Genomic DNA, 11,064 nt, shown 5'->3' on the forward strand with positions numbered 1-11,064 from the left:
CTTGTTGCTGGATCTGCATTCCAGTGCCCCAGCCATGCATTTCTCTTGGCCGTTGCACGACATGCCATAGCCCTCGCTGTGAGTTGTATGGCATCCAAAGAGGCTTCTGCCACAAATGCTGTGGCTAGAACTATCTGTTTTAGCTCATCCTTAAGGCTCTTTGGTATGTCACTGTCTACAGAAGTTAGCTCTGAGGCCCACAGGTAGGCCACTTGAGCAAACAGGGATCCCATAGCTGATACTCTAAGGGAGATGGCAGGCGCCTCAAAAAAACTCTATGCAGTGCCTTTGCAACTCCCTTGTCTTTTTTGGGAGTCCATCAGCATCCACGGGAAATAGAGAAGTAGATGCTGATGTTAATTGAATCATGCACCATAGGAAGTTTGAACTTCTTTGTGGCTCCTGGATTAAGAGAGCAGAGTTTATTAAACACTGGGTTTCCCAGACTTTGGATTGGCTGGGTGTTCCCATTCTGCCATAATGATATTATATAATGCCACAGGAAGCGTCACACTTGGGAATGGCTTTGTCAGAGCCTACAGGAAAGAACCCAGGATCCTCCTTGTCTTCCTGTATCTTTGGAGTGTATGTAAGCTCTAGTGCCCTCATGACCTTAGCCCATATTCTATTATAGAGATTAGGAGGAAGAGTCTAGATTGAATGACAGGCACCCTTTTCTTTCTTCTGCTCTAATAGTTCACCTTTTTCTGGCACTATGCTTGGGAGGCCTGTATTTCTAGGAGGAGGGCTGCCCTCTGTACTGGGACTCCTGTCTCTTTTAGCAGAGAGGTCAGTAGCCTAGGAAGAAGCTGCCTGTTGCCCTAGACCAGTGAATTCTTTCTCATTTCCTCTCTAAGCCAGGAGAGAAATTTGACTGGGCTTCCTCTCCTGAGGGCTCAGTATTTTGGGAAGCTATATTGGTAGTCTGTGAAGGGTTAAGACTCTCTGTGCCTTGGGAGCTAGATGTTCCTGCCTTGTCAGGCATTTTAGGAGAACCTGAAAGTGAAAGTAGCCACCATCACTCTCCTAACAGAGCCCCAAAATGGAGCCCTACCCCACCCACATCCGCTAAATCAGGTGGGGAAGACATAGGCTGTCTATTGTTGCTCCCTTTCCCGAAGGCCCAGCAATAAGGACTGTAAAATGTCCCTGCTAGAGACCTGACCCATGGACCAGAAGCAATTCATCCTTTTAAAGAACCTCCCATCCAGAGGAAAGGAGTAAAGGGCGGGGAAAAGAAAACTGGAGGAGGAGTGGTAGTCCTTTTCTCTCTCCCCCTCCACACCTTGCCAGTTCTCAACGGATACAGTCCTACCGTGGTTCAGCCAACCGGGTAGACTGCGCAGGAGACACGTCCCTCCTCGCCACGATCTGGAACAAGGAGGGGGCTCCATTCCAATGCCAAAAGGGATGGCGACAGACATTCTGCACCACCTCTGCTCTCCCCAGGCTCTTCACTGAGCGTCAGCCGCCGGCCGGGGTGGATGGGGGGGGGGGGAGAGCAGTTTACCGCCTGGGGGCCTCCCAGGACTGCCGGCACCGTATCCATTGTAATTTGAGGCCTGCAGCTCTCAAATATGTTTTAGGGCTGGAAGGTAAGTACCTTCTACCATTGCCCTTTAGGTCTCCGCTTCTTCTTCTGACCTTCCGATGTCTTCTGGGATCTTCGTGCTCTTCAGAGCACAGCCAGCACGTCCTGCTCAGAAGGCAGGGCCAGTAAGACTGGGGATCAGAGGATAAGCCTCTCCCCTCTGGGATCAAAGTTTGCTGGCCCTGCCTACGGAAGGGGGAGGTGCTTTCCCAGGAGTAAGGAGTCAAGGACTGCCCCACTCCTGGACCACCGGAGAATTACAGGAGGATCTGAGTCTGAAGATGATCCATAAATCTTAGTCAACAATGGAGTTCTGGGGGCAGATTCAAAAAATAAAATATCCTGAAGAAAACCCGTGTGCGACTCATTTCATACTGCTATGAATCACTGTATTCTGTGATGAAGTTTGTTAAGTTGAAGCATCGTGCAATCCTTACTAATCAACACCTGACAGAGCTAATTTGTACACCCCTTACAACGTATCAGCTGGATTTTCAATGACTCTCAGCAAAAATGGAGACTCGTAAGATTTCTACTAGCAGTAAACAGCCAGTAAATATCTGATTTAATTGGTTTACATATTTTTGTCCACGCTTTGACTAGATATTTACTCAGACAAATAAATATCATTAGCAATATCTGTTTTTACCCCTTTTGTTTTTATTTTTGGCAGTCTCACTTAATGTTAATAATATGCAAATTTGCATTTTTTTCAAAAAATGTGTGTGTGATATTTCTTTATGTCTTGCTGTTCTCAAACATTGAATGCAGGACACTATAACTAGGCCAAGCTGTCTGCTAACCTAGAAGAACCTGTGGGCTTGGAGGAAAAAAGCCATCAAAATTAATGAAAACTATGGGGGTTGAGGTAAAATGCCACAATCAGCACAGTGGAGTTTGCTAGCAACTGAGGCACTAAACTTTAAAGTATAGTGTCTGGAGGGGGTGGCCCCACCCCCACACTCACCTCCTCCAGAAGGGACACTGTCAGGACACAGGCAGCCCAGCCAGAGGAGGCGGGGAAGGGAGTAAGGGGGAGGCCATGCCCAGAAATGCACCACCAGCAGCCTCAGAATACTAGCAGGCTAAGGCAGCAGACTGCCACTGGGAACAGGGCACAGGAGGAAGCCAGCAGCAGCTGGGGCCTCCTAGGACCTGTGCAAGCAGGCAGAGCAGCCTCTTAAAACCTCAGGGGACAGCAGGGCAGGGCAGGGAAGGGCCAAGCTAGGAAAGGCCATTGGCCCAGATTCCCCAAGTACCACATAAAAAGGTTTCAGGAAAGTCTAAATTTTTCCAAGAGGAAAACTGGGAAATTTTGGAGAGCACTGAAAAAAAATGCAACAGAGTTCTTTCAGTGGGTCTGCAAATCCATATGCACATTATGCATTATCTTTTTATCAGTATGTATTTTCTCAATAAATGGATGTATTAATAGTACAACTATTATCACACCGGGGGGGGTGTTACAAAATGGTCTGATCAGGGCTATTTTTGGGCAGGAACGGAGTTCCGGCTGGCTCCCAAGTTGGCCATGCCCAGCAGGAACTCATTAGCATAATAGGCCACACCCAACAGCAGAAACTCATTAGGATTGGCTACATTAGGGGTGTGTGGCCTAACATGCAAAGGAGTTCCTGCTACAAAAAAGGCCCTGGGTTTTGACAACAAACAAGGTAAACAGAATAACAAGCAAAAGTGGATAACCACATGTGGGTGCGGCCTAATGTGCTAATGAGCTGTGCTGTCAGGGGTGTGGCCCAATATGCTAATGAGTTCCTGCTGTTGGGTGTGGCCTATTATGCTACTGAGTTCCTGCTGGGCTTTTTCTACAAAAAGAGCCCTGGGTCTGATGTTTAAAAAAGGGCCCTCAAACTCAAAAAGGTAGGGAACAACTGTTCTAAAGTTTAGCTTAATATCCAAACATGCTGGCAGCCCTACTTCATGTGACTCTATGAGACAATTTCCACTTTTAAATACCATATATATGTCCTAGCTAAGTTATAAATGATGCATTTTATGTTGTTCAATCAATAAAAGTTTAGGTTTGACAGGAAAGTAACTATCACATATACATTACCCCCCCCCCAAATTTCCATTTTTTAAAAAAATGTTTTTCCCCCATGGCTTCAAGATTTCTAGAAATTTTACATGTCTAAGCAGCCCTGGAATGACTGCAGGTTAAGAGAAAGAAAAAATAGTGGGAGGGAGAGAAAGTGGCAAGCAGAAGGAGAAAGTGAAGAAAGGGCTGGGAAGACAGAATATGAAAAACAGGATAGAGGCAGAAACACCTGGGATGAGAGAAAAAGGGCTGGAAAGACAGAGTAGGGGACAGTATGGAAGAATGGGATTTTCCTCCCCTGCACGTCACAGTCCCCATCTTGTTAGATCTCATTAGCAATCATATTTTATGGACTGACAAGCAGCCTTGATTCATTTTGTAGAAACTGTGAAGCAGAGGGGAAAATATACCAATTGGTTATAGTGGATAAAATAGCAAACCTGGACCACAGAAAAGAAACATGGGATACAAATGTCCCTTATATATAAAAGCCGAATGGTGGTGGCACTTCTCTAGAACACGCTCCGGAATTGTTTGGTGCCCTGGTGTGTCACTCAGAATCTGTCCCTATCCACTGGCTGCATTGCTTGAGTCTCGCCTGCAACATTCTAAACAGTTTGCTGTTCCTCCCCCCCCCAGTAGGCAGTCAGAACACAGAGGTTATTTGCATATGCAGCCTCATTGGCCTTTGCCTTGGAACACAGAGGTTGTTTGCATATGCAATTTGATTGGCTTTTGCCTCTAACATTCTAAACAGTTTGCTGTCCTGAGGTAAAATGTGTCCAATCTCCAAGTGAGGGCTGGAGATCACTCAGAATTACAACTGCTTTCCAGATGGCAGAGATCAGTTCCCCTGGAGAAAATGGTGGGCTCTGTATCCTATATGCTGCTGAGGTGGCCCCCCTTATGACAGCCAATATGACATAGCAGTCAGGGCTTCAGAGCATGGTAGAGGCTCCAGGTGTGTGGGGGGTGGAAAGCTGAAGAGTGAGGGGGAAATAAAAGTAGGTTGATAATTGGTTGGGAAGGAGATAGGGTTGCCAACTCCAGGTGGGAAATTCCTGGAGATGTGAGGGATGGAGCCTGGAGAGGGTGAGGTTTCAGGAGGCGTGGGACCTCGGACAGGTACAAAGTCATAGACTCCACCCTCCAAACCAACCATTCCCTTTTGGGGAACCATCATTGCCAATATCCAGGTGACCAGTGAAACACTCACGGTGATTTACTGTTTCACTGGCTATTACACACCGTGGTCCTGTTTGTTGTAAAATATCCAGGTGACGGCTGGAGATCAGTCAAAATTACAACTGTTCTTTAGTTAGCAGAGAGAAAATGGTGGACTCAGTGTCATTATACCCTGCTGAGGTCGCCACAACAAATTGACACTGAGTGCCCAAGGCCGGGGCACCTGCCCAGAGCCTCTTTCTAGGCTTGTTGTATTTATTTCCACAACGGGGCTTTTTCCTAGTACAGTACATAAAACACATCCATGTAATTTAAAATGAAAAACCTCAAATTAAGTAACAATTATACAAGTGTTGTCTAGTCTTTACAGAAAGAAAATCCAGTTGCAGCTTTTCTTCCATAGGCAGATACTTGTGAGAATGCTGGCTATACAGCAAAATCAACTAGTGGAATGTTTATACAAGAACTTTTAAAGGGACATTCAGTAATCAGTATTAAGACTGAGGAACTGTGGGAAATGGAATGGGGGTAGAAAGAGCTATAAAAGAGAGTGGGGGCCAGTTTGGGAGAATACTAGTACTCCCAACTTATTGATGCATAATCCCTTTGGAATTCTTACATAAACACTCCAACCTTTGAATGGGACTCCATATTGCTTATTTTCAGTTGACTCTAGCTGACCAAGCTATTTTGGTTGACAGTCATAAACATCCAAAACATGCCACAGCAATATATAACCCACAGTGATATACTTTAATCCCCATGGTTCTTTCTTTTAAAAATTCAGGCTTTATCTCAGTATGTTTGACTGAACAGTATAGATTAAGTTTTAAAAGATAATTACATTTCAATATGATAATTACATTTCAATATGATCACATTGGGTTGTGTTAAAGCATTACTTCATTTTAATAAATGAATTGGATCCTGCAATCCATTGACACAAGGATCAGGGGAACTATTCCACATTTCCCCCCACAGAAGAACCTTCTGTCCGTAGGAAAGGTGATTCCTGGGTTCACGGGACCCATAGGGACTAATAGCTACATACAGGGATTTTTTTTCTGGGGGAACATGCCAGAATGGAGTTCTCAAACCTCTTCAGCAAAATTCTTTTAAAAATGTTTAAAAGTTCATGAGTTTCCAGTATACAGATTGAAAACTTCATTTCCCTCTTGAGAGTTCTGGTACCTTCTCCCTCCCCCCCAAAAAGTCCTCACTACATAGTTTAGGAGTCTGCACTGAGGAGGTGCAAAGGAGTCAAAAATCACCCCTCCTCTCTCTTCCTACAAGCATTAGCATCATTGATACAAGAGGCATGAAGATGATTTGGCCCCCTGTCTGCTCCTCAACACCCCCCTGCCCAACCTATATAACTACATGGGTCCTGCAAACAACTAAAAGAATCAGTTTTCCTGGGAACAGAAAGGACTTTTAGGAAGATGGGAACCTTTCCCATGCCTTTTGCTGATAGGTTGCACAATCTAACCCCAAATCATTTTTCAGATACATAATTGATTATCCTCCCCTGCTAATTAATGTTTTAAAAAATTGCAAGTAAATAAATCCAACTAATAAAACCCAGTTGTATCAAAGATTTATAGCCATCCATATCTCCAGGAAAGGGAGACGCAAACGTGACTAATGTAGTACATTACTTTAGATTAGAAGTTCAGCCTTTAGCCTGTAACAAGATCCTTACAGAAAAGAGAAAAGGTACTATGCTGCTATAGTACATTACCTAATGTATAATTTAGCTACAAAAAGTATTGATAGCTCCTCTCTATTTGTGTGTTCATCAAGAACACTTTCTAATTAAACAGTCACACACTTACCTTTTTTATGTAACGCTGCACAGAAAGTATGTTGTAATAAATTATATATACAAGTTAGACTTTTTTTATTACACAGAATTTGGCATCAACTACAGTAAACTACAGCAGAATCATTTCTGTACAAGGCCTATGCAATTTTCATATCAGACATTCCAGGAAATATTTCAGCATGTTTTAACAATTAAGATCAAACATCTGCCTAGAAATCTTATAAATTCTATTAACCTACAAATTAACACCACTGAACAAATACCATACATCACACAATTCAACTGATGCTGTTAGTATGAAAAGGAAAAGAAGACACAGCACCCAACACACACTTCAATACTGTCATGCAAACGTTGCAGAGAGTTAAGCCCATCACCAGTCACTTTTGTGCTCCCCCGTTTACTTTTCAGGCAAGGGCTTCATTGACACGTGCAAAACTCCTCTCTGCAAAGCACCCATGTAATCCATGCCACCAAAATGGTAGATTTGGTAGTTACCAATCGTATGGATGGGGATCAAAAGGCTAAGGCTTTAGATTGCCTTAATCATAAGATATCCTCAGACAAACCTCCCCAGTCTTCATTCTGGCTCTACAAATAAAATTAAGCACAATTGAAAATTTGATATTCTGCAGTTTCACAAAGTTATCACAACTAGTTTTGCTACAACAAAAGCAGGAAATCCACTATCACACAGACTTGTAACACTTTCTGAGGGATGTTACAGACTCTCAAACAAGTGGCTTCATTACACAGCCTTATCAAGGGAAAAGCTAACAAATATGCAATGAAGGCACGAACTCCACATAAAAAACCACAAGACAGGTTGATAGGGGAGCCCCCACCCCCAAGCAAGCTTATTAACATAAAAGATTAGCAATTATTTAGAAAGGTGTGAGCATTTGAAGATCAATTTCAAATTCAGGTCTTCCCTGTACAACATCTGCAAATATTTCATTTTAAAATATAGATCTAATATGGTTTTAATTAATATTTTATTAAAATTATTGATAAAGAATAAAACAAAATCTAAATAAAAGATAAGTTAACATTTTGTTTTCAATAGCAACAGTTATAAACCATTATTGAAGAGCCATTGAAATACATGTGGGATACAAAACCCTAGTATTCTAATAAACTAGTGTAAAACATGAATTTAAAAAGCACAAATGGAAAATAAGTGTAATGCTAAATCTGTGTTCCTGCCTCCCCTGCACATTCACAGAAGTGATCTTCAGTTGGAGGCAGGAGTCTCAGAACATCCAAATGTTCTGGATGTTTTGGACTCAAAGCACAAGTTTTTAAGTGGAGACTAAACAGTCTGCTTCATGTACTGGGCAAGCCGTCTATAAATTTCTCTTGGAACAAGCACATGTATTGATCCTCTCAAAGCAGAAAGATTTGGGGCATGTTCAGTGGGATCTGGGAGAACCAGGTTTCAATCCCACTCTGCCATAGAAGCTTGCTAGGTGACCTCAGGCCACTCAGCCATTCTTAGTCTAACCTTGGAGGAAAGGAAAATGATGTTAGCTGCTTTGGGAAACCATTGTGCAGAAGGTGCGGTATAAATGAATAATGTAAATAAATCAATACTTGTATTGGGAAGCAGTGTGACTGCTACTTCCCAGTGACTTGGTCCCAAGATTGCTTCAGTAACACAGGAATACAGAAGCAATGGAGGGAGGATGGGATGCCATGAGAAGTACACTAACATGGACACAATGTAGCTTCCAATGCTATAATTGGTTTTACCATGATCCTGGCTGGCCTCCTACTTTATTTGTACAATCCTGTCTTAGCAGAAAAACTTGAAATGCAGATAGAGGAGTACCACCATGGCATGTAACATACAAGTTACACACTCCTGTATACTGTATACAAGTTACATACTCCTGAATATTCCTGTGTCACATAAACACAGCCCAGTGTCCTCTCAATTTCTTCAGTACACTAACTACAAATAGCAAATTGTATAGAAGTACACTAAACAAAAGAAATTAGCACTGCAACTTTCTTTTTACTCTCTTGATATTAAGAGCCAAACTATAACTTTAGCTTCAAGCTGATCAAGGAATTCAGGTTACCTTCCTTCATTAACTGCTATTCTCTGCCCTGGGGTGCCCTGGAGAAAGTGGCAAGTGAGAAAAGGGTTAAATCATCCTTCTCCTCCCTGCTGCTTTCTCCTTCAAACTGAACTTCCACATTACTTTTCAGGCATGACATTTTTTTAATCTCTCATCCTATTCTGGTTTGGGCACTCTTTACACACACATATTACTTTTGTGCCAGAGCAAGGGCATGTCATTGGTATTTAAAACAAAGCCAGTTACAGGCTGTCTAAAAGCTCGCATCTATAAATCAAGAGGTATTTATTAACTTGAATTTTAGCTTGTCAAGTTGGTATACCTGCAGAATAAGTACATAAGAAACTTCACAGGGAATAAAATTCTAGTGAAGATAGCAAAGATCTCCTAAAGCCCTTTTAAATATTTGGAAATCTGCATTAAGCAGAAGAAGAAGAGAAGAGATTGGATTTATATCCCGCCCTTCACTTGGAGTCTCAGAGCGGCTTACAAATGCCTTTCCCTTCCCCTCCCCACAACAGACACCCTGTGAGGTGGGTGGGGCTGAGAGAACTCTGACACAAACTGCTCTTTTTCCAAGGACAGCTGTGCCAGAGCTTGTGACTGACCCAAGGTCACATCAGCAGGTGGAAGTGGAGGAGTGGGGAATCAAACCCGGTTCTCCCAGATTAGAGTCCACACACTTAACCACTACACCAAACAGTGCTCACTAGGAATGATACTCAGCCACTTTGTCTGCTAACCATGTTACAGAATTTCACTTTTAATGAGTTCCATTGTGTGTCTGACAATAGGGAAATTATAAATATATACAACTGTGTTTGCAGTTTGTTGTCCTTTTGTCCTCGTGCTTCATCATTTATGCTTATCATGAGAACAGAAACACTGCAGTGTTAGGATACTAAGACTGAAGGGGGAATTATTGAAGTCCCAATGCAAAACTGCTCTGTGTTTTAATTCCTATCTTTTTTTTAACTGAAGAGATGATTACACTCTGGCCCGTAGCTAACATGGGGCCCATGGGGCCTGGCCCCCTAGTGTTTTTTCTGGGGCCCCTCCCTCCTGGGTTGACCCCCAAAGTGCTCCAACTTACCACCTGCACTGTACTTTCATTTAATTAGCTGGTGGGCCCCCCGAGGCCCCCTCTCAAAGAATTCCCTAGCTACGGGGCTGATACACTTCAATAGATTCCCACAATAGCAAAAGAAAGGGAGCCTAAAGCATATTCATGGCATTCATTATATACAAGTTAATTTCTTAAAAGCTACCCGCTGAGTAGTTATTTTGGGGGGGAAAGTAAAGCTGAGTGTCAAATCATTACAATGCTTTAATTTAGCTGAATTGCTGTAAGGCTTGCTCACTAGTACATTAGTAAGAGATCCATTAGAGAGGCTACAAAAGTAAAGTAGAACTATCCAGATACTACTCAAAAAACAAGACAAGGAATATAGAGAATATACAAAGCACTAGCAAGTGTAGAACAATGAGAGGAGTCAGGACTTCAGCAGAAGGTTTGTTGTTCTTACAGGTTTTTTAATAGATGTAATCGATTTTTAAAACCCTGCTGTTGTACAGGCCTCATTAATTTTAGTGGGATCTACATTTTGCCCATAATGTTTTGAAATTAAACCTTTTTTTTAACTGAAAAAATTCAAAGACAGCTGCATAAAAAATGAAATGCAGTGTTCCATGTTTGCATTCTGCAATTAAGCAACTGTGAAAGTAATGGTACTGAAATACTGAGAATGACAGAGGCTTTTGCACTCTCCAGACCAGGGTGTATTGTTTTTATAGGGAAAAAATTGCTTATGAAAATTCCCACATAATTTCTAATGCACAGTTTTAAAATACCAGATGACCTCACTCTAATTACTAACACAGTATTTAAAAGGCAGCCTAATATTCTAGCTTCTGTAGAAAATAAAACTTCAGGTAACCTCATCAAGAAATTTCTCACTATTGAAACCCTCATGCTAACCCAACAGCATGTGGTATTTTTTCTAAGGGAAAACTTCCACAGAATTTACTCAGCAGTTCAGAGAGTGGCAGGAATGAATGGAGGAAAACAGGCTGCCAACACCAAAGCAACTGTTTGACATCCAGCACTCAAAAAGCGCAGAGAAACATTTCTGAAGTACCACTACTCCTAAGCCTACATGGATACTCAGAGAAAGGGGGGAAAGAGTAGTGAAGAATGGACAGTTCTGGAACTTCTCTGCAGAAAGCCACTAGAATGATTATATAGTAATATGGGACATGATTCTTCCCTCTCTAAAATATTCACGTAAGAACAGACAAATGCAAATCAACATGTTTATGG

At 42.2% G+C, this 11,064-nt stretch overlaps 1 protein-coding gene across 6 annotated transcripts in view; it reads right to left on the minus strand.

Annotated features, from left to right (window-relative positions):
- The window catches only part of AP1S2 (adaptor related protein complex 1 sigma 2 subunit), a 49,831-nt gene that overhangs the window by 12,531 nt on the left and 26,236 nt on the right, over positions 1–11,064 (minus strand). For 2 of the 6 annotated variants that reach the window (XR_001482689.1, XM_015417624.1), the window contains exon 5: positions 7,159–7,251. The exons of the other annotated variants lie outside the window; for them this stretch is intronic. Coding sequence is in view for 1 of the 2 variants with exons in the window: in XM_015417624.1 (XP_015273110.1) it covers positions 7,207–7,251 (45 nt within the window). In the remaining variant the exon portion in view is untranslated. The remainder of the gene's footprint in view (positions 1–7,158; positions 7,252–11,064) is intronic. 6 annotated transcript variants of the gene reach the window in all.

The sequence above is a fragment of the Gekko japonicus genome, unplaced genomic scaffold (assembly GCF_001447785.1).
Source record: "Gekko japonicus isolate JY-2015 unplaced genomic scaffold, Gekko_japonicus_V1.1 scaffold18, whole genome shotgun sequence".
Classification (NCBI taxonomy): domain Eukaryota; kingdom Metazoa; phylum Chordata; class Lepidosauria; order Squamata; family Gekkonidae; genus Gekko; species Gekko japonicus.